The following is a 27,771-nucleotide window of genomic DNA, read 5'->3' as shown; positions in this document are numbered from 1 at the left end:
GGACCCTGGGTCAAGCTTAGTATTTTAGTTAAATTTTAAGGTGAAGAGATGATATAAATTAGCAAAAATTAGGATATTGAAGTTAGAGGGGCTGCATTTTAATGAACTTGATGTCTGAGTTTCATGTGATTGGCATCATTTTCGGAAAACAGTTTGGAGATAATCACAAACTTGTCTGGTCCTTGGATAGTTGTCCTCGGGTTGAGATACTGTTAATTCCTAGAAACTGCCTTATAGCAGGGTATGAAATCAGCCTAGTGGATATTGATCAGCATTCTTAAAAATTTGAAACAATATCGAATAGAATGGAGAGTGCATCAGAATGTGTTTCGTTTCAAGAAAACTTTGTTTCAGTTATATATACATATTTTGTGTGTACAGGATCTCAATGAAAAATGAGTTTCTTAATCTGGGTTGCAAAAGTTTTGAGAATCATTTCTCTGAGGCATACTTGTGGTTGCTGATATACTGAACATTGCCGACAGGTACACATGTCTAAACAAAGCATTAATCATGGAAAATCTTGGATTTAGCAATGAGATAGAAGTGTATTCAAATGTGTAACGAGTAAAATGGTAAAATGTGAAGTGAGATATGTAAATCCTGTAATAAACACAACATATGGGTATAGTGACTTTCGTCCTCAATCCTAAACTGATCAGGAGTAGCCAAATTTGAATTTGGGATTAATAGACTACCTTACTGGTTTGGTAAATGTCTTCCTTTAAATTTTGGTTTGACTCCAAAGTCATTGAATTTCAACTTAGGGTTGTATCTTAATTCTTAAAAATCTTTACTATTGGGGTGCCTGGGTGGCTCAGTGGGTTAAAGCCTCTGCCTTTGGCTCAGGTCATGGTCCCGGGATCCTGGGATTGAGCCCTGAATCGGGCTCTCTGCTCAGCGGGGAGCCTGCTTCCCTTCCTCCCTCTCTCTGCCTGCCTCTCTGCCTACTTGTGATCTCTGTCTGTCAAATAAATAAAATCTTAAAAAAAAAAATCTTGGCTCTTTCAAAAGTGAAAGTATGGGAGAGGCCAGCTGGCTGAGTCAGTGGAACGTGAGACTCTTGATCTCAGGGTGGTGAGTTCAAACCGCACATTAGGTGTAGAGGTAACTTTTTTTAAAGTGAAAGTATGTATTTAAGCCTAATTTGTATAGATTATAGAAGAATGTCACTCAAAATCTCCTTAAAGGATTTTTTTTTTTTAATTTGAGCTGGGACAAGGGGTAGAGGGAAAGGGAGAGAGAATCTTAAGCAGGCTGCACACCCAGTGCAAGCCCGACATGGTCCTTGATCCCAGGACCCTGAGATCAAGGCCAGAGCTGAAACAAAGAGTCTGATGCTAGGGCGCCTGGATAGCTTAGTGGGTCAAGCCTCTGCTTTTGGCTCCAGTCATGATCTCAGGGTTCTGGGATTGAACCCTGCATCAGGCTCTCTGCTCAGCAGGGAGCCTCTTCCCCCTCTCTCTTTGCCTGTCTCTCTACCTACTTGTGATCTCTGTCTGTCAAATAAATAAATAAAATCTTAAAAAAAAAAAAAGAGTCTGATGCTTAACCAACTGAGCCACCCAGGTGCCCCTCCTTAAAGGATTTTAATAAAATAATTGAGTAATACCTATATAACCATCCCTGTAGATTAACTTTTTTGTTTGAGCGACACCTGATGTTTAATCTCAGCAGTTATCCATTAAGATGTTTCAAAAGATGAATTCTAATTTTACTTGGGAAGGAGAATGTTTTTGACAAAACATAGATTTCTTTTTGTTAGTCTGTTACTCTAAATTATTGGTTTATTTAAAGCTTCTTCCACAGAGCTTTGTTATTTTTCAAGTTTTGTCTAAGCTGACTTAGATATGTTTGCTTGAAATTCTCAGCTGTACAAAGTCAACTTGTCAAATAACTTTTGCACAGTGTACATATTTGGACTATGCTGTTTCGCATGAGAGTCTGGAAACTTGAACAGCACTCACTACCGTGCTTTTAAAAAAGCCAAGGGGCGCCTGGGTGGCTCAGTGGGTTAAGCCTCTGCCTTCGGCTCAGGTCATGATCTCAGGGTCCTGGGATCGAGCCCTGCATCAGACTCTCTGCTCAGCGGGGAGCCTGCTTTCCCCTCTCTCTACCTACTTGTGATCTCTGTCAAATAAATAAATAAAATCTTAAAAAAAAAAAAAAGCCAAAATACGCTGCAATCAGGGCTGTGCAGTCATTGTAGCTCTTAAGTACAAGGCCTGGGGCTAGATGTGGCGAAGAATAGAAATTCTCTGTGACTGGGTTATGGGTATTCAAGTGGCTTAAATCTCATAGGACACATGTGCAAAAATACACAGTACAGAGCAGTACTGGGGAAGGACAGTGGTGGTACAGAGTGCTAATGAGCAGGACATTATGCCTGGGTCTTTGGGATAGAGACCTCAGGGAGCCCCACTGGAATGGCTTTGGAGCCAGACCTTGACTAATGGGTAGGTATCCTGTAAGAATAATCACAGGACATTCACACCTTGAAAAAACTAAGTGTTAGAGTAAGAGTTAGTATCAGAAAGTACTTTACAAAGTGACCTTTTGAGAATTAAATTATATCATCATCACAAAACGGTGAGAGACAAATGTCTTGGGGCCCAAAAGAGTTCTCAACAGAAGAAGGTGGGTCGTGTAGGAATTGGTATTTTGTGTGGATCTTGGAAAAGAGAGAAGTACTTCCAGGAATTTGAACTTCTTGGTCATTAGACATGTGTCCTGTGCTGTAGGTAGAGTTTCTTCATTGAGTTGTACCACAGCTGGAGTGAAATACTCTTTGAGTCACTTTCTCCCCATTGTCCCTAGAGCATAATGATGAGGAGTATGGCCTCCGAATCATAGCAGGTCCATACTCCATTTAGAAGTGGCAGAAGGGAAGTTTAGAAACTTACTAGCTGAATTACTTTTCTTGAGATAGGAAACTTGGTTTTTTCATTAGTATAATGGGACTAAAAATTACCTATCTGCCTGGGTAATTATGAAAATTCAGTAAGAGCTTTGGTCTGAAAAGTCTAACACAGAGTCTGGTACATGACACTCAACAAAGCTGTGAAATGTGATTTGTAATTTTATACTCACCAAGGAGCCTTAATCACTAATTTCTAGATATCTTAATCATCTAAAACAGGATGCCTAGAACAGATGCTTAAGCATTCTAGTAACCGAATGAAATATCCCCCATTATAAATTAAATTTCAGCATTTTCAAACGATGCTGGTTAACATTAGTTTATCATCAGGAACCTAACATTTCTGGGAAATCTGGAAATGCTCTGTTTCTGAAACTGCAGTAAGGCTCTGGACCCACTCGAAAAAAACCTACCGGTGCTTAATACCAACCAGTGAAGTTTCTTAGGAAGCAATGATGGCTGACTTTCACCAAGCATTCACTACGGGCCAAGCACTCTCCCAAGTGTGTCACCTGCCATGTTGTCTGAGCCTCACAAATGACTTTTCGAGGTGGGTGCATGAATTCCCCACTTACAGATGAGAAAACAGAAGCTTGGAGATGTAGGCAGCTTGCCCTAAGGTTGCACACACTGTTTGTTAGATGACAGCGCCAGAATCCAAGCCTCAATTAGCCTGGGTTCTCAGTCTCTGTGTTGTGTTGCCCAGGGTGAAAGGGGAGGGGACCTGGTTTCTGATCCAATTCCATTTCCTCCCAGAAAGATGAGCCTAAAGAAGTTATTTTTGCCTCTCCAAGCCTGAGATTCTCCATCTGAAACACAGTGTGGGTACCTCCCAAGTAGGGCTTGCTTGGAGGGTTAGATACGAGATATGTGAAGTGCCTGTCACAGTTCCTACTGCCTGACGGAGATTCAGCAAGAGAGAAGTGTAATTGTTTGGGGCGCTCTGCCTCTCACTTCCTCCATGGCATGTGACCTGTGTATCTCTCAGGTACGCTTCGTACTTTCAGATGCATGTCAGCATGTAACTTGAATAAGGACGCCTGGGTGGCTCAGTGGGTTAAGCGTCTGCTTTCAGCTCAGGTCATGATCCCAGGGTCCTGGGATGGAGCCCCACATCAGGCTCCCTGCTTAGCAGGGAGCCTGCTTCTCCTTCTCCCTCTGCCTTCTCCTTCTCCCTCTCCCTCTGCCCCTCTCCCCATTGTGCAGTGCACATGTGCGCACGCACTCTCAAATAAATGAATAAAATGTTAAAAAAATAAAAAGAACATAACTCGATTGTTTAAAAGACAGCCGAGGCTGTTCCTAGTTTTAAGGACCGACTTTTTCCCTGCATAGCCACATGAATTTCTTTTCCCTGCTGTGATCAAGAATACATACCATATGCCATTTTAACTGTTTTTCGCTGTATGATGCGGTGGTATTATGGACACCAGTGCACCATCACCGCTGCATTTCCAAACCTTTTCCATCACCCTGAGCAAAAAACAATGCAACCATTACGCAGGAACTTCCTTTTATCTCTTCCTTTTATCTCCTGCCCTCTGCCCCTCCGGTCTGTTTTTTGTCTCCATGAATCTTCCCGTTGTAGAAATTTTGTGCAAGTGGAATCATACTGTTTTCATCCTTTTGTGTCAGGCTAATTTCACTACCTATTATGCTGCCAAGGTTCTTCCATATTTTTTGCATGTATCAGAACTTCCTGACCTTCCAGAACGTCCCCGGTATGAATATACTGCATTTTGTTTATCTACTCATCTGTTAGTGGACAGTTGTGTAGTTTCCACCATATTAGCTATATGCACTGTATTTGTTTACTTGGTTATTGATTTACTGAGGTATAGTTGACATAAAATATTACTTTAGTTTCATGTATACAATGTAATGGCCTACAGTTCTATACGTTATTGCTGGGCTATAATTACCATCTGTCACCACGAGATTATTATAGTATTATTCACTATAGCTGCACTTTTCATCCCTGTCAGGCATTTAAACTGAAAGTTTGCACCTCTTAATCACCTGCACCATTTTCGCCCCTACCCCCAGCCCCTCCTTTCCAGCAACCAACAATTTGTTCTCCGTATTTATGATTCTGGGTTTTTGTTGTTGCTGAGTGGTTGGTTGGTTTGGTTTTTAGACTCCACGTATAAGTCAAATCATATCATATTGGTCTTTCTCTATCTGACTCATTTTTCTTAGCATGAAACTCTGTCCACCCATGTTGTCCCTAATGGAAGATTTCATTCTTTTTAGTGGCTAAGTATTATTACGTGTCTGTATTACCACATGCTTTTTATCCATCTGTAGATCAGTGGATTCTTAGGTTGCTTCCATACTTGACTACTGTAACCAATGCTGTGATATTGGCTGTGTATTTATCTTATCAAGTTAGTGTTTTTGTTTTCTTAGGTAAATACTTAGCAGTGGAATTACTAGATCATCTGGTATTTCTGTTTTTAATTTTTTGAGGAACCTCCATACTGTTTTCCAGAGTGGCTGTCCCAGTTTGCATTCCCACCAGCAGTGCACAAGGGTTCCCCTTTCCTCCACATTCTGGCTAACACTTGTTGTTTCTTGTATCTCTGATCCTAGACATTCTGACTGGTGTGAAGTGATATCTCCTTGTGGTTTTGATTTGCATTCCCCTGATGATGAGTGAGATTGAGCATCCTTTCTTTCTTTCTTTCTTTTTTTTTAAAAGATTTTATTTATTTATTTGACAGAGAGAGATCACAAGTAGGCAGAGAGGCAGGCAGAGCGAGAGGGGGGAGCAGGCTTCCTGCTAGGCAGAGAGCCCGATGCGGGACTCAATCCCAGGACCCTGGGATCATGACCTGAGCAGAAGGCAGAGGCTTTAAACCACTGAGCCACCCAGGTGCCCCTGAGCATCCTTTCATGTTTTGTTGGCCATCTGTGTGATTTTTGTTTTTTGTTTTGTTTGTTTTTGGCAGAATGTCTATTTGGGTACTCTGCCCATTTTTTTTTTTTAATATTTTATTTATTTGACAGAGAGAAATCACAACTAGGCAGAGAGGCAGGCAGAGAGAGAGGAGGAAGCAGGCTCCCCGCGGAGCAGAGAGCCCGACTCGGGGCTCGATCCCAGTACCCTGGGATCATGACCTGAGCCGAAGGCAGAGGCTTGAACCCACTGAGCCACCCAGGTGCCCCACTCTGCCCATTTTTAAATGAGATTTTTTGGTGTTTTGGTCTTGAGTTGTGTAAGTTCTCTATATATTTTGGTAACTAATCCCTTATTGGGTATGGCATCTGCAGATATCCTCTCCCATTCTGTAGGTTGCCATGTTATTTAGTTGGTTTCCTTCACTTGCAAAAGCTTTTATTTTAACGTAGACCCAACAGTTTATTTTACTTTTGTTTCCCTCGCCTGGGGAGATATATCTAGAAAGGTGATGCTAAGGCCAGTGTCCAAGAGTACATTGGTGATGTTTTCTTCTAGGAGTTTTATGCTTTAAGGTCTCACATTGAGGTCTTTTTAATCCACTTAGAGTTTATTTTTCTGTATATTTGATATGAGAAAGTGGTGTAGTTTCTCTAACACGTGACTATTCAGTTTTCCCCACCGTTTATTGAAGAGGTTGCTTTCTCCCCACTGTATATTCTTGCCTCTTTTGTCATAGATCAATTGACCATATCACTGTGGGTTTGTTTCTGGCTCCCTATCCTGTTCTATTGATCTTTGTCTATTTTAGCCGCACATATTTTATAAGTCATGTGAGCTTGGGTTCTCTCGTGATAGTAATCTCAAAAACCCTTCAATAAAATAATAACTTTTTAAATTAAAAATTATACTCTATTTAGAATTTGTATTAGGGTTAAACCCAAGTTAATATACATATGTGGTAAAAGGAAAATGATGCCATCCAAATTTAGATATTTTTATGTTTGCCAACCAGTACTTTTTTTTTAAAAGATTTTATTTATTATTTGATGGAGAGAGACACAGCAAGACAGGGAACATAAAGCACAGGGAGTGGGAGGGGGAAAAGGGAGAAGCAGGCTTCCTGCCAAGCAGGGAGTCTGATGTGGGGCTCGATCCCAGGACTCTGGGATCATGACCTGAGCTGAAGGCAGATGCTTAAACGACTGAGCCACCCAGGTGCCCCTGCCAACCAGTACATTTAGGTCTGAATCAAATAAAATATTCCAGTTGTAAAATACGTTAAAAACATATGATACAACCAGCGCAGAGCTAATGTTTTATTTTGTACTTCATTTTCATGTTTTAAAAGAATTATACTTTATTTACATGTTTCTAAACACCAAATAAGCATTTCTATTAATTTGAAGAATTTAGAAAGTCACTAAAATTTTTCTCAGATTACTGAAATACTATGTTTGATTCAAACCCCAAATTATAATTGGCAAGCAGAAAATTTCAAGATCTTGCTGACATCATTTCCCTTAAAATGTAATATAGTTTTGGATGATAAGAGGGGACAAAACATGTCTGACAAAAGGCTTAGAATGTACTTGCTCTATCTTTACTATGTTAGAAGGATTCTTGGAGCAGATTTAGATTTTCCAAGTCTAAACTAGTCTATAGAGTTAATCATGGCCCTCTTTTTTTTTTTTTTTTTAATTTTATAAAAGGAATTTGCTGACAATTCTAAGGTACTTTCCAGGGTTTATTTTTAGGAAGTAAATGATGTAATGAGAATAGAGTATTACCATTTATTACCTGAATTTTCTACATACCTTCTTTCCATTTATTTCTTTTAAAGATTTTATTCATTTATTTGAGAGAGAGAGAATGAAAGAGAGAGTATTGAGAGGGGAGAAGGTCAGAGGGAGAAGCAGATTCCCCATGGAGCTGGGAGCCCAATGGGGGACTTGATCCCGGGACTCCAGAATCATGACCTCAGCTGTACCAGCTGAGCCACCCAAGTGCCCATCTTTCCATTTATTTTTAAAATGTCTATAAATGTGTTTGTTTGCAAATATTGCTGCTGTTCAGCCAAGGGACTTATACAACTTTCATTTGTCTGCTAAGTGTCCAGCGATAACAAGAGTGGTTGATTTTACCAGATAGCCTGATTAATGAGTAATTTCTTTCATTAAGGCCATGGTTCCACTGTACACGGTAAAATAACTTAGAGAACTTTAAAAAAAAAAAACACAGGTAGCAGGGCTCTGTGCTGGACAGGCTCTCCAGGTAATAAACACACAGCCAGGGTTGAGCACCGTTGTATTCAAGCCAGAACCCAGTGAGGTTGGGTGGGCTTGTGAGTGGGGAAGAAGTAGAAGGAATGAGCGTCAGTCATTTCCATCCTTTCCCTAATTACAGTAAGACAGCCCAAGAGAAAAGGAAATCTAAAGATCACCGAGGATCCAGAGGTGAAGTAGCTTTTTCCTTTCTGTCTTTGTAGACATGGAAGGACTTGACTGAAACGTAAATGGTCCCACAGAAGATGCTCTGATGGATGACAGCGGAACGCCTACAGATAATCTGCAGATAGAGTCACAAGATGGGTGTCATCCCGGTGACGGCAGCGGAAGCATAGTGACACGCTTGCCTTCTGCATCGGATGAAAATGAAAATCAACTGGATGGGGACGGGCAGGAGCGTCTGAGCAGTGCCTCCAGCGCCATGGGCAGACCTGACGTGCTCGCCCAGGACAGTCTCAACAACAACGACAACTGCCCCCCCAGCAATGAGGTGGCTGCGTTCGAGAGCTCGGAGAACGCTCCTGGGGAAAGCCCCAGGGATGGGCAGACCCTCGTGGGAAAGGACAAAAAAGCACCTGGAAAAAGAAGCCCAAGAACCAAAAGAGGCCCGATGAAGAAGATTCCGCAAGGTATTTTTAAAAATTATTTTGTATACTATTCTTTACCTAAAAATAAGCTGTCTTCTCGTCCCATATGTCCTGCATCTTGCTTCACGTCTCTTGATGTACTCTGGAGCCACTTCTCCAGCATGTGGAGATCCAGCCGTGTGTCGTGTGACGCGCATGACTGCTTTCCAGTGTCCCCCCCACTTGGGTGTGTGTTATTTATTCAGCCCCTTCTTCATGGCGATTCCCAGTAATTTGCCAAAATAAACATGCTGAAATTGAGGTTATTCGTACATGTTTTCACACAAGGTATTTTAAGTATATATAGTCTTCTTCCTTTATAAATAAGACCATTTTCTACCAGTATCAGCCCTAAAAATTTCCTTCTGTCATCACTGTGGCTTTGATCTCTCATCTGTGAGTTTTTGTGCTGATATAGTTGTTATTTTATTTTACTTTTTATTTGAGAAAGAGAGAGCAGGGGGAAGGGCAGAGGAAGAGGGAGAGAGAGAATCTCAAGCAGACTCCACTCTCAGCATGGAGTCTGATACAGGGCTCGATCTCGTAACTTTTTCTTTGTTTTGAGAGAGAGAGAGCATGAGGTGCAGGTATAGTTTTAAATTCTTTACAGGATCTTTCCAACTCACTTAGTAAGTGAATAATAGGTGTTAGCATATATTGATAGACATTTTATATCAGTGTTGAATAAGACATCTAGCTTTCATTGTATCACTTTGGTTACAAACTAATTCGGAGTAGTTCTTTTTTCTTTTTCTTTTTCTTTTCCTTTTTTTGCAGAGTATTTCTCATTTGGCATATAGTTTGGCAGTTAAAGTTTGGAGCTATAGTCTTTTTTCCCTTGAATCATAGGGCACCCATGGGAAAAAGACCATCTCTGGTTATTTTCCATCAGGAACATGTGGGACTGGAGTATTCTGGCACGTCCAAAGCCGGGACTCTGTAGTGTAACACCAGCTTACCTAAGCCAGCAGTCTCTGCGTGAAGCTTAAGAGAACGAAGGGAAGTGTCTCCTCATCTTCTCCTTCTTTGGCTGCTTAGCGATATAGTTGATCTCTCCATACCCTGTTTGTTTGTTTGTTTGTTTGTTTGTTTTAAATTTGAAGTTAAAGATGAAACAAATTTATCCTTCTTTATTCGATAAAGTGACTCGATAACTTTTTAATGTAGTTCATAATTAGACTTTCCAGTTAACTGATCTTTTCATCTTTGCTTTTCCTTAGTTTGCTGAAAGAAAATTAAAATCAATTTTGAAAAGAGATATGAGAGCCTTTCCTCAAAAGATCTAAGATAAACAGATGATGTATGTAGTGCTATTTGTACATAAATTGATTTATCCAATGACTAAATTCAAGAGCAATTTGACTGAGCCTCTCTAATGTGTTCTTTTGATGTTTTGAGGAAGTGAGACGCAGTTGCATGTGTATATGGGTCAGTCGTAGCTCCTTTTATTCCTCCTTCCATGGGCTTGTTTCATTTTCCCTAGGTGTGATTATATTATTTGAAGTTTTTCTATATTTATTATCTAGTGAGCAGGTATGTGTAGAATTACTATCCCCTAATGCATTTGAAATATGTGATTTCTAAAACACAGGGATAGTCTTTATACAGATTAGCTTCTCAATTCTACATCTTAAAATGATGAAGTGTGAGAAAACTGAATTAGGAATTGCAAAACCTATGTTCAACTCTTACTTGTGGTTTTGGTAACTTGGTGAGACTTAACCATTCTGTACTTTAGTTTTCTAGACTGCATAATGATAGTGATGTTCATCCAAATATGTCTATAAAATTCCTTTTTGAGGTATGAATTCCTTGATTCCTGAACAGAGATGGGATGATCTAAACTTGGTTAAAACTTGGTAATTCACCTCTGGATCTATGTAGTTTTTTTTCTTTTTATTTGTAAGAGGTACATTTTTATTTGTACTTCGAGTTCTTTTGTTAAATTAAAAGAAAGAAAGTGTGGGTGGGCAGAAGAATTTTAAGCTGGGTAGAAGGATTCCCAGGAGAGCAGAATTACTTCTTTCTGGACCTGGGAGGACTTGGAATGGGAGGCTTTAGGATGGCCTGGGAGCTCTTTGCACTGTACCCTGAGAGATGGCTAAAGCCTGTCCTCAGTACACACCCCATCACCAGGTCTGAGTGATCGAATCTCCCTGAGATCACTCTGGCTAGTCTACTTCTCTCCATCTCCACTGCCACAGTTCAATGTCATCATCTTTTTTTTTTTTTTTTTTTTTAAAGATTTATTTTTTTGACAGATAGAGATCACAAGTAGGCAGAGAGGCAGGCAGAGAGAGAGAGAGGAGGAAGCAGGCTCCCAGCCAAGCAGAGAGCCCGATGCGGGGCTCGATCCCAGGACCCCGGGATCATGACCTGAGCCGAAGGCAGAGGCTCTAACCCACTGAGCCACCCAGGCGCCCCCAATGTCATCATCTTTAGCTGGAGGAAAGCTGCCTAAAAATGTCTTCATCTTGCTTCTCCCGAATCCATTCCCTGTGTCCAAACAAACAGCACAGAGAGTCCGTGCATAGGTGTCTAGACATGGGCGTGGTAGCTCTTTCGTTACTGTGAAATTCTAAGGTCCTAAGCAAATGAAGTTCCAAAATTTTAACAGGTGGGTACTTTTCTAATAATGGAATAGCTTTTCAAATGTGAAATGATATATAAAGTGTGATACTCAATTCCAGCCCAGAAATCTTTTTTATAGAAGGTGCTCTCTCAACACTTTTAAAAAATATTATTAAGGTGAATTTTTTTTAAAGATTTTATTTATTTATTTGACAGAGAGAGATCACGAGTAGGCAGAGAGGCAGGCAGAGAGAGAGGAAGAACCAGGCTCCCTGCTGAGCAGAGAGCCTGAAGCAGGGCTCCATCTCAGGACCCTGAGACCATGACCCGAGTTGAAGGCAGAGGCTCAACCTGCTGAGCCACCCGGGTGCCCCTATTAAGGTGAACTTATTTACTCTTATGCCTCTTTACCTAGTTTAGTTTGTAATAATTTTTTTGTATCTCCAAAAGCTAGTGCTGGAAAAAGAAATAGAGGGGTAGCATTAAGAGACCTGTCATTATTTACAGGCTTTCTGGAGGCAGCTCTTCTCTAAACCTGCTAAAACCTTGAACTCAGCCTCACAAAAGTCCAGTTGTCATTATTATGAGACTTTGTTTCCTGTAGAGAGTTGAATCCCTGTAATATAGTCAGCTAAGCAGGGTTTTAAGCTGCATTACATCAGGTTTTCACTATAGTTGAATCTGTCATAGCTTTAAGTAAATATCCTAAAAAGGAATAAAAATTAGCCTATGTATTTTCAACATCTTGGGCTCCTGGATGGCTCAGTCAGTTAAGCATCTGACACTTGATTTTGGCACAGGTCATGATCTCAGGGTCTTGAGATGGAGCCCTGTGTCGGGCTCCCCACTGGGTGTGGAGCGAGCTGGAGATTGTCTCTCACCCATTCCCTTGGCCCTTCCTCTCCTCCACCCATTTTTTTAAGAGCTTTATTGAGATATTCACATACCATATACTTCACCTACTTAATATATACAATTCAGTGATTTTTAGTATATTCCCAAAGCTGTATAATCATTACCACAGTCAATTTTAGAACGTTTTCATCATTCATCATACAAAGAAACCCATACCTATTAGCGGTCACACCCCATTTTCCACTGAGCCATGCCAGCCCTAGGCAACCACTAATCCACTTTCTTTCTTTATAGATTTGTCTCCTCAGGATATTTCACATAAATGGAATCGTACAATATATGGTCTTTTACGACCGACTCCTTTCACTTAGTAAATGTTTTTAACACAATTTTTTTTTTAAAGATTTTATTTATTTATTTGACAGAGAGAGATCACAAGTAGACAGAGAGGCAGGCAGATAGAGAGAGAGAGGGAAGCAGGCTCGCTGCTGAGCAGAGAGCCCGATGTGGGACTCGATCCCAGGACCCTGAGATCATGACCTGAGCCGAAGGCAGCAGCTTAACCCACTGAGCCACCCAGGCGCCCCAGTAAATGTTTTTAAAATCCATCCATGTTGTACCCGCACATATCAGTACATTTTTCTTTTTATTGTCTGTTAACATAACACTGCAATAACTATATCACATTTCATTTATCTGTCCGCTAATGGGCATTTGGACTGTTTCTACTTTTTAGCTATACAAATAGTGTTCCTCTGATAGCATACAGGTTTTCATATGGACATAGATTTTCCCTTTTTTGGTTATGCATGCATAGGAGTAGAATTGCTGCATCATAATCGATACTTCCTTCAACTTCTGAGGACCTATTAAACTACCTTCCAAAGTGGCTGTACCAGCGATATATGGGGGTATAATTTTTCCATGTCTTTGCCAACCCTTATTAATATCTGATCCTTTGATTTTAGCTACAGTTTCTTTCTTTTCTTTCTTTCTTTTTTTTTTGTTAAAGATTTTATTTATTTATTTGACAGAGAGAGAGAGAGATCACAAGTAGGCAGAGAGTCAGGCAGAGGGAGAGGGGGAAGCAGGCTCCCCGCTCAGCAGGGATGCTGAGGTGGATGAGGGGGTCTCAATCCCAGGACCCTGAGATCATGACCTGAGCCGAAGGCAGAGGCTTTAACCACTGAGCCACCCAGGCACCCCTAGCTACAGTTTCTTTTATTCAGATGTAAGTTACATGCCCTGAAATTCACCTTCATGAAGTATACAACCTTCTGGTTCTAGTATATTCACATAGTTATACAACCGTCACTAATATCTAATTCTAGAACATTTTCTGCTCCTCTACAGAAATCTTGTATCGGTTAGCAGTCTCTCCCCATTTCCATGTCTCCCCCACCCCCACACCCCCAGCCCCTGGCAACCATTAACCCATAAATTTTGTGTGGCTGTAAAAGGCAAGTTCAGATTCAGTGTTTGATGGTTGCCATAGAACATACTTTATTTACTCAGTCACCGCGTATCTAAGCATTTAACAAAACAGTTCAACAAATGGCAGGAAGCCAGAGATAGGCAGCACATGGAAATTGAGAAAGGAAGAACTTCCAGATTGACTTGCTGCTCATATTCAATGCCCTGACTTGTTCCACTGGTGGCCTCCAGCTCTGCGGGGACAGGGAGGGCGTGAAAGCTAGAGAAAAACAAATCTTGGAAACGCATCTGTACTTGGAGTCAGGCTTGCACAGTGGAAAGAGCAAAGACTTTGGCTCTGCCTGTTCCTAGCCATGTGACCTTAGGAAAGTAACTCATTTCCCTGAGCCTGTTCCTTTATCTGTAGGACGGCTGGTCCTATGCCACTTCTGCAAGATTGTCCTTAGAATGGGTGATCCTGTAGATAAAGCACTATCAAGTACCCAGCCGAAGACAGGTGCTTCTAAATGGTACCCTAGTCTTTGAGTGTGTCATGGGATGATTTCTGAGTGGTGGTGACCAGGAGCAACATTCGAGGAAATTAAGAAACTGGTTTAATTTAAGTCCATCTCACCTCTTTTGTCAGTATTTTTCTTATCTCCTGAGATCTTTTTAATACTCTCTTTTCAGGCTAACCTGCCCCTGCCTTGGTTCCCTAAGGTATATTCTGAAAAACCTATGTCCAGTGTCCCCCTAGCTTAATGCTGGGTATCATACCCCTGCTGGCAGCTTAACTGACATCTAAAGTAATAACTGCTAACCATAAAAATAACTGATAATGCAAAGGCCAGATTTGAATTTTACCCATCTGGCTTCAACTGTAGTAGAACCTCTAGAGTTGGCCCCCAAACCTGAATGCCTAGTGGAGGCAGCTGAGTGATGTCTATATGCTGTAGCTGAGCCAGGAGTGAGATCCTGGGACTGATGAGGACTTTGATATGACAGGACCGTGCATCCCTACCTAAGAGAATCCAAATTAAAAACTGGAAAAGCCTGGCTAAACCCATCTAAAATTGATAGATTCTGGTATTGATATTTGGGGATTGTAACCCATTTTGTTCATTAGGTAGGTAAGTGAGCAATTTAACTCTCTTACAGACTATACAGTAAACTTGAAGATTCTGAAGTCCTGGTTTAATTAATCTCCACTCCAGCCCCTTTAAACTAAAATTTCTTTGGAAAGTGACGTGCAGAAACAGTAACCTCTCTTTTAATCTTTCCTCAGTGAGGGATTGATCAAAGAAGACAGATCATATCTCCTCTGAAAGGTAGCTGTTTCCTAGGTAACAGTAGAATAAAAGTGTTCCTGATTTACATAGAGTCAAATAATTGTAGGCTCAAAAGGGACTTTAAGATTCCTAGCCAAAATTCCCTTTATTTTAAAAAAAGCCCCAATATTAAAATTGTATTAGTTTTCTATTGCTGCCATAACAAATTGCCACAACCTTGGTGGCTGAAAACTGACACAAATTTAATTTTTTTTTAAAGATTTTATTTATTTATTTGACAGAGATCACAAATAGGCAGAGAGGCAGGCAGAGAGAGAGAGGAAGGGAAGCAGGCTCCTTGCTGAGCAGAGAGCCCGATGATGGGCTCGATCTCAGGACTCTGGGATCATGACCTGAGCTGAAGGCAGAGGCTTTAACCCACTGAGCCACCCAGGTGCCCCCTGACACAAATTTATTACTGTACAGTTTGGTAGGTCAGGAGTCTGACACAGGGTCTCAAGGTGTCAGCATTCTTTTCCCGAGGTTCCAGAGAAAATTCAGCTTCCTTGCCTTTCCAGCTTCTAGAGGCCACATTTTTCAGCTTGTAGTTGCCCCTCCTACATTATCAAAGCCAACGATTTCCGGCCAAGTCCCTCCACCTGTAAAGACCTTTGTGATTACACTGGGCCCACCCAGATAATTTAGGATAATCTGCCTTTTTTAAGGTCAGCAACCTTAATCTCATCTGCAGCCTAATTCCCCTTTGTGATGTAATGTAACGTATTTATGGGGATTAGAACATGGATTCTGTTCACCACAGAAACATTTTTAATGATCTCCCTGATATGAGGAAGTGGAGATGCAACTTGGGGGGAGTTTAGGGGGATAGGAGAAGAGTAAATGAAACAAGATGGGATTGGGAGGAAGACAAACCATAAGTGACTCTTAATCTCACAAAACAAACTGAGGGTTGCTGGGGGAGGGGGCGTTGGGAGAGGGTGGTTGGGTTATGGACATTGGGGAGGGTATGTGCTATGGTGAGTGCTGTGAAGTGTGTAAACCTGACGATTCACAGACCTGTACCCCTGGGGATAAAAATACATTATATGTTTATAAAAAATAAGAAATAAATTTTAAAAAGAGAGATTTTATTTATCTATTTGACAGAAAGAGACAGAGAGAGGGAACACAAGCAGGGGCATTGAGAGAGGGAGAAGCAGGCTTCCCGATGAGCAGGGAACCCCATGCAGGGCTCGATTCCAGGACCCTGGATCATGACCTGAGTGGAAGTCAGATGCTTAAAGACTGAGCCACCCAGGCGCCCAAAAACCATTTTTTTAAAAAGATTTTATTTATTTATTTGACAGACGGAGATCACAAGTATGCAGAGAGGCAGGCAGAAGCGGGGGTGGGAAGCAGGCTTCCTGCTGAGCAGAGAGCCCGATGTGGGGCTTGATCCCAGGACCCTGGGATCATGACCTGAGCTGAAGGCAGAGGCTTTAACCCACTGAGCCACTCAGGTGCCCCGCCAAAAACCATTTTTTAAATCTACTTATTTTTATTTGTTTAAGAGAGTGAGTGAGCATCCCTGGGCACTGGGGTTGGGCAGAGAGAGAAGGAAAAGCAGCCTCCCCACTGGCCAGGGAGTAGACATGGGGCTTGATCCCAGGATCCTGAGACCAGGACCTGAGCAGAAACCAAGAGTGGGAGACTTACCCGACTGAGCCACCCAGGCACCCCTGCCACAAAAATATCTCAAGATAAACTAGAGGATGAATTTACATCACAGAAGAATTCTTCCCCTCATAAATGTTTTTTTACATTATTTTGTATAACCATACAGGGTTACTTAGTCAGCAGACATTCACTAAGCACTGTGTGTATGCCAGGCGCAGTAACACTGTTGGTGAACCTGTCTTTGAGTTTTGGGCTTGACTATGGGAGCCAAGTGACTAACATGTTCAGTCCAGCAGGGTGGGAGGCATGGGTGGTACTAAGTAAGCACATCCTGTGGAGATGGTGTTCTAGAAGGGCTGTGGGAGCCTTCCTGGAGGAGCTGATGAGATCGGACATCGAAGCTGAGACAGGGTCAAATGCGTGCCAGCGACGGGAAGGAGATGGGGAGAGAGAACAGAGGCAGGACGTTAGAGGCGGCACAGCACAGACTAAAGCCCAGAAGATTCTGAGAGGGAAGCATCCCACATTTCAGCAACTGTCTATTCTTAGTTTGTGTGGAGCAGACTAGAAGGGAAGAATGAATCCAGGGGAATAATAGAAAGTAAAACAGTGGAGACATTGAAGCTTCAGAGATCAACAAGGCCCAGGTTATAAAGGATTATTGTTTGTAATAACCAGTTCGGGCCTTCCCGGCAGGTTTGAACAGCAGCGATGTGCTAGGACTTGGAGTTTTTAGAAAGATCACTCAACTGACAGTGTGGAGAATGGGTTAGAACAGTGCAGGATTAGAGACGGTGCTGCTGGTTGGGGCTTTTATAATAATCTAGGTGGGGGGCACTGCTGGTCCTCCTTCCTGAGGGAGCTGTGGGGCTGGAGAGAAGTGGACCCGGAGTTATTGAGGGGGAGGGAGTGACTGGACCGGGTCATAGATCAGGTGTGGGGAGAGTCCGGGATTAGCCCGTCGTGTGGTTTAGGCACCAGATGTACTGTGATGCCGCTGCCAGAGGGTGGGAGCACGTCTGGGGAGAAGAGGGCAGAAGACAGTGTGGCAGTTTGGGGTCCCTTAGACATCCAAGCAGACATGTTGAACAGGGAGTTGGTCTAGATGTCGGGACCATGAACTTGGCTAACGATGTCGCTTTCAGAAAGTCAGAAAGGATCTTGAAAATGGCCTACTCTAACCCCTTTTTATTTTTTTAATTTTTTTTAATTTTATTGATTGGTGTTTACTTACCAGATCACCAGTTTATCATAAAAGGATATGACTCAGGAACAGCCAGAGGAAAGGGATGCATAAGGCAAGGTCTGGGGAAAGAATGGGGGGAGCTTTCCACTCCCTCTCCAGGCGCACTACTCTCCCATGTCCCAGCATGTTCACCAACCCAGAAGCTACACCCCTTAATTTTTATAAATGAGGAGACTCACGTTTAATCTACGAAGTGCCTTGTCCGCCTCTGCAGGAGACGGGGGAGAAGGAGGACGTGAACGCAGGGGCTGCTGATGAGCCAGATGCGTTTCCTCTGTACCAGAGTTGCCCTTGTCCTGCTCAACAGTGAGCTTCTCCCTGTAGAATTAATAATAATGATGGTATTTCACCAACTGTTAAAAACTTTCTCCTATGTGACTATTTCCCAGACAGTAGAAATACAGCGATGACAAGACAGATCTTGCTCTAACCCTCATGGATTCCTCCTAGAGTTTAGTGGCAAAGCAGGCGCTAAGTTAAATAATACAGTTGTCACAAGGGTGCATGGTGTGTGGAATGGAGAGAGCAGCTTGGAGGATGGTGGGCACAGCGTCAAGTTAGGTCTGGGTATTCTGGCCAGTAATGAAATAGTCAGAGGTGCCTGGGTGGCTCAGTCGTTTACTGTCTGCCTTCTGTTCAGGTCATGATCCCAGGGTCCTGGGATCAAGCCCTGTATTGGGCTCTCCGCTCAGCAGGGAGTCTACTTCTCCCTCTCCCACTCCCCCTGCTTGTGTTCCCTCTCTCACTGTCTCTGTCTCTGTCAAGTAAATAAATAAAATCTAAAAAAAAAAAAAAAACAGTGGAAACCTTTTGCAGACAACTCAGGCAGGGGTTGATAGTTTGGGGAACGTGTCACCTACTTCGATTTTTGTTTGTTTGTTTGCTTGTTTGTTTAAGATTTTATTCTTTATTTTTGAGAGAGAGAATGCAAGTAGGCAGAGGGGCATGCAGAGGGAGAGGGAGAAGCAGGCCCCTGCTGAGCAGAAAGCCCAGTGTGGAACTTAATCCTGGGATCCTGGGATTATGACCTGAGCCAAAGGCAGACCCTTAACCGACTGAGCCAGCCATGTCACCTGCTTCCAAAGATGATCCTAACCGGATAGCTAGAACTGTAGAGATGTGTGCTCTAACATCCTTTAGCTCTTCCAACAGACGGTGCCGTTTCCAGGAGCATTGGCAATGGGATTTGTTGCAACTGAAAACATAGGAAGGGACCGCAGAATATAATAAAAAAGCAGAAAGTTGAAGAATTTTGCGTAGTCTGTGTGTTATCTGTTGCTGCATAACAAATTCTCATAAAATGTAGCAGCTAAAAACAACTAATAATTATTATTCCATGGCTTCTGTGGGTCATTCTGTGCTTGTGGCTTAGCTTGGTGCCTCTGGCTTAAGTCTCTCATGAGATTTTGGTGAAGCTACTGGCCAGGCCTGCAGGCATGTCAAGGCTTGGACTTGGGCTGGAGAATGTGCTTTCAAGCTCACTCAGATGGTATGTAGCTGGCCTCCGTCCCTCCCAGTGTGGCTTACTTCCCAGTACCTCACCACCTGCCTTAGACCATGACAGCTGGCTTCCCCCAGGGTAGCAGTCCAAGACAGAGCACCCCAGTTAGAAGCCACATTTTAAGTAAAGTCTACACCCAGTATGGGCTTGAACTCACAACCTGAGATCAGGAGCCACACGCACGCTCTACTGACTGAGCCAGTCAGATCATCTCAGAAGCCACTCTTCTTCTACAATATAATTTAAAAAGTGACATTCTGGGGCAGCTGGGTGGCTCAGTCAGTTAAATGTCCAACTCTTAGTTTTGGCTCAGGTCATGATCTTGGGGTTGTGACGTCAAGCCCCACTTCCAGCTCCCCTCTTAGCCTGGAGTCTGCTTGAGGATACGCTCTCTCTGCCAGTCAGACAACTTTCTCCTTCTTACCTAGTTATTTTTTGTGATTTCAGTCATGCCCTTATAGCTATCTAGAAAGAAGGTGAAAAAGAAGGGGATTCCATCAGTCCAGACTTTCACATTTTGTACGGAAACTAGTATTCTCTGTCAAGTGTCTATAATGTGATATTTTTATATAAAGATAAATTAAGAAATTTGCACATCCAAAATGCATGTGAATGTTTCTGTGCAGTTACACATATATATTGATACATATGTAATGAAGACTTTTGTCTTTATTTTTCTTTTTTTTTTTTTTAAAGATTTTATTTATTTGACAGATAGAGATCACAAGTAGGCAGAGAGGCAGGCAGAGAGAGAGAGGAGGAAGCAGGCTCCCTGCAGAGCAGAGAGCCCGATGCGGGGCTCGATCCCAGGACCCTGGGATCATGACCTGAGCGAAAGGCAGAGGCTTTAACCCACTGAGCCACCCAGGCGCCCCTGTCTTTATTTTTCTAAGAATAATTTGTTACTGATTTCACAGAACTCCACTTAATGGAAGCATAAATTCAGGTAGGATGTTTAGGGACTTCGCTTCTCAGTTTTCTACTGTTAAAGTCAGACTTTCCAAAGGTAAATAATTTTCTATGTGGTCTCCTTTTGTTTTTTTGGATTTTTTTTTTCACTCCCCAGCTGTCGTTTGCTCATAATCCCTGCAAAGAGTAGATGTCTTCTTACCTTTATTTATTTAAAATAATGCTTTCTAAACACCATTCACAGGGTCACCACTGTACTTAATTAAAAGGGCTTTTTTCTCATTGCTTTGTGTATTTTTAATAAAGTTGTTACATCCATCTGGCTCTCCAATTTTGAAAAAAGCATGCAAGTTGGCATTTGAAAAATGTAGTCATCAGACGAAAACCAGGTAGAGAGTATAGCCATACAACAGAACATTATTTGGCAAAAAAGGATAAAGTGCTGGGGCGCCTGGGTGGCTCAGTTGGTTAAGCGTCAGAGTCTTGATTTCAGCTCCTGTCCTGAGATCAAGCCCCATGTCCGGCTCTGTGCTGGGCATGGAATCTACTTAGGATTCTCTCTCTCCCTTTCCCTCTCCCCTCCTCTGGCATGCACACACTCTTTCTCTAAAAAAAAAAAAAAAAAGAATAAAGTAGTAACATGTAATACAACATGAAAACCTTATGCTAAGTGAAAGAAGCCAGTCACAAAAGACTACATGTTATAAGATTCCATTTAATATGAAATGTCCAGGGGCACCTGGGTGGCTCAGTGGATTAAGCTGCTGCCTTTGGCTCAGGTCATGATCTCAGGGTCCTGGGATCGAGCCCCGCATCGGGCTCTCTGCTCTGCAGGAAGCCTGCTTCCTCCTCTCTCTCTGCCTGCCTCTCTGCCTGCCTGTGATCTCTCTCTCTGTTAAATAAATAAAATAAAATCTTTAAAAAAAAAATGAAATGTCCAGAATATGCAATTCCATAGAGACAGGGCTGGGGGCGTTGGGGAAAATAAAGAGCCTGGTGCTAAGCAGGACAGGTAATGAAAACTTTGTAAAATGTGGGTTGCTTACACAACACTGAGTCTACTAAAGCCATTGAACTGTATGGTCACTGAAAGTAGGTGAATTGTATTTTATGTGAACTATAGCTCAGTGAAACAGTTTTTAAAACAACAGTGGTCGTTTGTTTGGTGACGTGAAGATACAGTTGGGATTTAGTCGTTTGTCTCCGCAAAGTTTAAAGATTACTGGCATAACAGAATGTGACATAACGTGATTTTCTTTTGTAAACTGCAATGAATTGAGCATGTTTCTCTGTGTTTTTCTTTTGACTCTTGAAGGCTCTGAGTTGACTCCTGGTTTTCTAAATTTTTCTTTCTCATATAATTCCACTAATGCAAAGAGAATCTCTGATGTCAATAGCTTTTAGAGAATTACGGAATATTAAGGGGGGAGGGAGGCTTGAAGGAAAATTTAACAATCTGGTCTTCTTTGGGTATTTAGGTTGTCCCTCTTATTCCACAAATAGGCACTATTTTTAAGTTTTGAATTTAAGTGTATACCTTTACATTTGTTAGAGAAATAAAGTATGTGTAGCTTCAGTTTATAAGAAGATCGTGTTTCTTAGAGGCCACATCAAATTTGATAGTTTTATTTATCCTAGAGAACCAAGGAATATTTTATATTTGGCAGCTGGTGAATTTATTTATTTATTTATTTATTTAATTTGTAATCTCTCTCTCTTTTTTTTTAAGATTTTATTTATTTATTTGACAGAGAGAGAGACAGTGAGAGAGGGAATACAAGCAGGGGAAGCGGGAGAGGGAGAAGCAGGCTCCCTGTTGAGCAGAGAGCCCGATGTGGGGCTTGATCCCAGGAGCCTGAGATCATGACCGGAGCTGAAGGCAGACGTTTAACCCACTGAGCCACCCAGGCGCCCCGGCATCTGATGAATTTAATGTACTTGGAATGAACTGAAAAATATGGTAAAATTTGGCCATTTTGAGATTAGCAGTGCACTTCTAAAGGAAAAACAATATATTAATTGCATTTAAATTTTGTTGGTGCTTAAAACAACAACAACAACAACAACAACAACAACAACAAAAAGACTTTGGTGCTTGTCTATAGACCTGGATGAAAAGTCTGAAAATTAGCATAATTAAATGTATGCTTAGGGGAATCTCTTCAGAATTTTAGTTTTTAATAAAATGAGTTAAAGTATGAAATGTCTAAGCAGATTTCTAAGAGGAAAATTGGAAATCCAATCCGACTAGTTGACATATTACACATAATTTAGAGTCTAAATCCCAGCAGTATTTATGTGTGCTAATTGTGCCTTGGATATGAACTGAAAACAGCCTGGAGCAAATTCTAGAAAGTGGTGGAGCATGAGGGAAGAGCTGTGATAGGAAGGTGCAACCTATGTGCTCCTCACCTGCTTTTACAAGAGTCAGTGGACAAGGAGGTTGGCCTTGCACAGCCCACGGGAGCACCCTGGGCATGAGTCTGTTACAGTCCACTTGAGTTTCCTGAAATGCTTCTGCAGATCCATTGTGTATTTGTAAAAATCTAAATATTGAGGGGTGCCTGGATGGCTCAGTTGTTAGGCGTCTGCCTTTGACTCAGGTCATGACCCCAGGCCCTGGGATCATGCCCCATATCGGGCTCCCTGCTCAAAGGGAAGCCTGCTTCTCCCTCTCTCACTCCCCCTGCTTGTATCCCCTTGCTGTCTCTCTGTGTCAGATAAATAAATAAAATCTTTTAAAAAATCTAAATATTGAGTTCAGGATACTCAGACAGTTTGTATCCTAAGTAACTGAGCCTGTTCTATGAAAGGAGAGAAGAAATCATGGTCTTCGCTCAAGGCTGTCTGGCTGGAGGAGCAGCGCGTGAATATGGAGTTGGGCTTGTTGATCCAGACCTCAGAAGGGCTCATTAAAATTTCTGATGAGTAATTACGAGCTCAGCGAGGCACACAAGCTGTAAAAGTTGCTGCTCCTTCCACTCAGCAGGTGCGTCCTTCATGGCATCTACCGGAGAGGGAAGTAAGAATGTTCTTTTGAAGGTTACGTGGTGCTGGCCTTTGGAGTCTGCGATGGCACGTGGCCACTGAAGCCTGGAGAACGGTGACTTAGCAAATGCGAGGAGTGCGCCTTCAGCGTTGGTTGAGTTCTGCCCCGCCCAGCACTCCTGAGACATTAAGTGATTTTCAAATGCTGCCTAAAATAAAGTCCCGCAGTCCCATCCCTGTATCGACGCTGTAGTCACCTGTCAGACAGTCAGTCGAGAGACCAGCGCTGCCACTTTCTAGGCCCTGGGTGACCGCCGTGTGTTACTGGATGTCATCCTTAGCCATGCATTGATGAGGAGTCGGGTCACGTCCCTTAGGTCCCTGGGGCAGCTTGATGGCGGCCCCAGCTCCCAACCACAGCCCTGCGCCCGGCTCCCTCTGAAGGCAGAGGAATGTGCAGGGCGGGGCGCTGGTAATTGTGCCCGCATTACATAAGGTGTCCCTTTGACCCCAGGTCAGGTCTAAGGAAGTTGGCTCATTTTCAGTTTTGTCTCACTCAAAACACTAGGGCCTAGCTTGAGGAAAAGGAAGGAATACTTCCCTTTTACCACTTAAATGTGCTTAGCCAGTGATCAGAGATATTTAAATACGAGTGCTCTCCTCTCCACCTTTACGGTTCTCACCAGAACCTTGCAGCAAGGAAATGTGGGAGGAGGAAAGAGCGAAGCACAGAGAATCTGCCATCGGAGCTACGTACCATTATCAAAGATGATTTCTTTTTTAAAGACTGATTGATGGATGGATTGATTTTAGAGAGACAGTGTATATGAGCTGTGGGGAGGGGCAGAAGGAGAGGGAGAGAAGCAGACTCCGGGCTGAGTGGGGAGCCTGACCTGGAGGCTCGATCTCATGACCCTGAGATCATCACCAGAGCTGAAACCAAGAGTCCTTCGATCAACCGACTGAGCCACCCAGGCACCCCCTAAAGATTACTTCTGAGCCATCTTCCAAAATCATGGCCAAGGTATGTATCAGCATAAACAAGTCAAGTGGTTTGAGGAATTCAGTTATGTAATGGTTCAAAGAGTCATAACATAATCATAAATGAAGGCTTTTTTCCCTTTTATGATTTTAATATTGCAGTAAAACATGTATAACATAAATTTGCTATTTTAAGTGTACAGTTCAGGGCCATTAATTACATTCATAATGTTGTGTAACCATCACCACTGTTTCCAAAAATTTTATCACTCCAAGCAGAGACTTTAAGCATTAAGGAATGTCCCTGCATCCTTCCTCCCGCAGCCCCTGGTAAGCTCAGTTCTGCTGTCTGTCTGTATGAATTTTCCTGTTGTAGACAATTCATCTCAGTAGAGTCATATAATCATTTGCTTTTTTGTGACTGGCTTCTTTCACTTAGCATAATATTTTCAAGCTCACCCATGTTGCAGCATGTGTATACCATGTTTAGTATATCCGTTCATCTGTGATGAATATCCCTTCAAATTCTGGCTGATGTGAATAATGCTGCCGGGCGCCTGGGTGACTTAGTCAGTGGAGTGCTGACTCTTGGTTTCAGCTCAGGTCATGATCTTGCCCTGCACTCAGCAAGGAGTCTGCTTGTCCCTCTCCCTCTGTTTTCCCATCCCCCACTTGTTCACTCACTCTAGCTCTAAAACAAATAAATAAATAATCTTTTTAGAAATGTGAATAGGGCACCTGGGTGGCTCAGTGAGGTAAGCCTCTGCCTTCAGCTCAGGTCATGATCCCGGGGTCCTGGGATCGAGCCCCACATCGGGCTCTCTGCTCAGCAGGGAGCCTGCTCCCCTGCCTCACTCTCTCTGCCTGCCTCTCTGCCTACTTGTGATCTCTGTCTGTCAAATAAATAAAAAAAATCTTTAAAAAAATTTTTAAAAATGTGAATAATGCTGCTGTGAACATTGGCATACATATATCTGTTCGAGTGCCTGTATACCTAGAAATATGCCTATTTTAGGTATATACATAGAAATGGAACTGCTGGATCACATGGTAATTCACATTTAATGTTTTGAGGAATTGCCAAACTGTCCCCCACAGCTGCACCATTGTACCTTCCTATCAGGGATGCACGGTGGTGGTGGGCGTGGCGGGGGCGGGTCCAGCTTCTCCACATCATTGCTTACTGTCCATTTGTCTGATGATTGCCATTGTCCTGTGTCCATCTCAGCCTATTGATAGCGACCCCGTGGGCTAGAAATGCCAGGGGCCACTTACCTGAGCCTGTATTACTTGAGGCGACCCCCACAGACATTTCCCTGACTAGAGCCAATGTTGTGGCTGGACAGGCCCTTGTGGTTCTTATTATGAGTACAAGACACACCTCAGTAACAACCATAAGTGAACTTGGAAAAAACAAGGTTTATAATTTACAAGTTCTAGAGGGTACATTGCATGCCCAAGGCCACACAACAAGATCACCTGTAAGAAAAAGAGGAGAGCAGACTGGGGTTCTGTCTTTATTGGGTTGAGGGTGGAGCACCTCAGACTTTTTGGGTGAATTTAAAACAGAAAAGCAGAAAATAAAGCACAGAAAGGGAGAAGGGGTTGGTCAAATGGTGAGTTATCTAGGTCAGCCAGGGCTTTTTATGAAAAGGGGAACCACTTGGATGGGGTGGCCTGGCCCTCCCTCTAGTTGTATCGCTGGTAGCATATTTATTCCAGACCAGCACTTACATTATAGTCAAAAGGCAAATGGTCAGGCTTACACTATAGCCATAATAATGGGTATAAACTGGTATCTCATTATAGATTTGGTGTGCATTTCCCTATGGCTGGTGATGTTCAGCATTTTTTTCAGGCGCTTATTGGCCATTTTTATATCTTCTTTAGTGATAATGTCAGTTCAGGTCCTTTGCTCGTTTTTTAATTGGGTTCTTTGTTTCATTATTGTTCAGTTATAGGAGTTCTTTATGTATTCTAGATATTAATCCCTTATCAGATTTATGATTTGAAGATATTTTCTTCCATTCTGTGAATTGTCTTTTCACTTACATCATAGTGTCCTATGATGCAGAATATTTTTAATTTAGATAAAGTCCAACTTAACTAGTTTTTTTCTTTTATTTGCTATGTTTTTCATGCTGTTTGCAAGAAATCATTGGCAAATCCAATGTGAAGAAGATAACGCCTCATTGTTTTCTTCTAAGAGTTTTATTGTTTTAGCTCTTTGATCCTTTTTTTTTTTTTTTGAGAGAGAGAGAGAGAGAATGCACAAGTGTGAGTGGGGAGAGGGGCAGAAGGAGAGAGAATATTAAGCAGACTCCATGATCAATGTGGAGCCTGTGAATGCAAGGCTCAATCTCACAACCCTGAGATCACGACCTGAGCCAAAATCAAGTTGGTTCCTTAACCAACTGAGTCACTCAGGCACCCTGTCTTTGATCGATTTTGAGTTCCTTTTTGTACATGTATATATAAGGTAAGGGTCAACTTCATTCTTTTACATGAAGATATCCAGTTACCCCAACACTGTTTGTTGAAAACAATGTCCAGGGATACCTGGGTGGCTCGGTCAGTTAAGTGTCTGCCTTCAGCTCAGGTCATGATCCCAAGGTACTGGAATCGGGTCCTGCATGGGGCTTCTTGCTCAGTGGGGAGCCTGCTTCTCCCTCTGCCTTGCTCCCCTTACTTATGCTCTCTCTGACAAATAAATAAATAAAATATTTTTTAAAAATAAAAGAACTGTCCTTTCACCTTGAATGGCCATAGCATCCTGGACAAAAATGAATTAACTGTGGATACGAGCGTTTATTCTTGGGTTTTCAATTCTGTATCATTGGTCTGTGTGTAATAGGTCTGTTCTTATGCCAGTACCACAGTGTGTTTTTATTGTAACGTTAAAGTAAGTTTTGAAATCTGGAAGTATGAGTCCTTGAATTTTGTTCTTTTTCAAAATGGTTTTGGCTATTCTGGGTCCCTTGAAATTTCATATGAATTTTAGGATTGGGTTCTTCTATTTTAGCAGAAAACACTATTGGGATTTTGATTGGGATTGCACTGAATCTGCGGATTGTTTGGGTGGAATTGTCATCTTAACAACATTAAGTCTTACAATCCATGAACAAGGAGTGTCTCTCCATTATTTTTATCTTCTTTAATTTCTTTCAGTATTGTTTTATATTTCTCAGTATACAAGTCTCGCTTTCCTAAGGCTAAATTTATTCCTAGGTATTTTATTCTTCTTGATGCTGTTGCAAATGGAATTATTTTCTTAATTTCCTCTTCCAGTTGTTCATTGCTAGTGTATAAAAATACAACTGATTTTTGCATATTGGTTTTTATGCTGCAACTTTGTTGAATTGATTTATTAGATCTAAAAATTCTCTATCTGCAGATTTTTGAGGGTTTTCTAGATGTGAGATCATGTCATTTGCAGAGATAGTTTTACTTCTTCCTTTACACCTTGGATGCCTTTTATTCCTTTTTGTTCCTCAATTACTCTGGCAAAAACTTACAATATTACGTTGAATAGATGTGGCAAAGGTGGTCATTCAAGTCTTATTCCTGATCTTAGGGGAAAAACCCCCAATCTTTCACTTGAATATGATGTTTGTTGTGGGTTTTTCCTA

General features: G+C 42.0%; 1 protein-coding gene and 1 long non-coding RNA gene across 7 annotated transcripts in view; one reads left to right on the top strand and one right to left on the bottom strand.

The window, feature by feature from the left end:
- CNST (consortin, connexin sorting protein) overlaps positions 1 to 27,771 on the top strand; it is a 119,662-nt gene that overhangs the window by 42,097 nt on the left and 49,794 nt on the right. For 5 of the 6 annotated variants that reach the window (XM_045983060.1, XM_045983061.1, XM_045983064.1 and 2 more), the window contains one exon: positions 8,308 to 8,736. In XM_045983060.1, coding sequence (XP_045839016.1) covers positions 8,358 to 8,736 — 379 coding nt within the window. In that variant the 5' untranslated portion in view covers positions 8,308 to 8,357. Of the gene's footprint in view, positions 1 to 8,307; positions 8,737 to 24,040; positions 24,186 to 27,771 lie in introns of those variants that run through there. The other variant, XM_045983065.1, reaches the window with a different exon arrangement.
- LOC123928030 lies at positions 9,866 to 23,573 on the bottom strand. The gene is made up of 3 exons (XR_006815585.1): positions 23,419 to 23,573; positions 17,943 to 18,081; positions 9,866 to 9,957 (listed from the first exon to the last, which is right to left on the bottom strand). It is a non-coding gene; the product is annotated as an uncharacterized LOC123928030 (long non-coding RNA).

This window comes from Meles meles, chromosome 17, assembly GCF_922984935.1.
Source record: "Meles meles chromosome 17, mMelMel3.1 paternal haplotype, whole genome shotgun sequence".
NCBI lineage: Eukaryota > Metazoa > Chordata > Mammalia > Carnivora > Mustelidae > Meles > Meles meles.
This window is presented reverse-complemented; position numbering and strand designations above follow the sequence as displayed.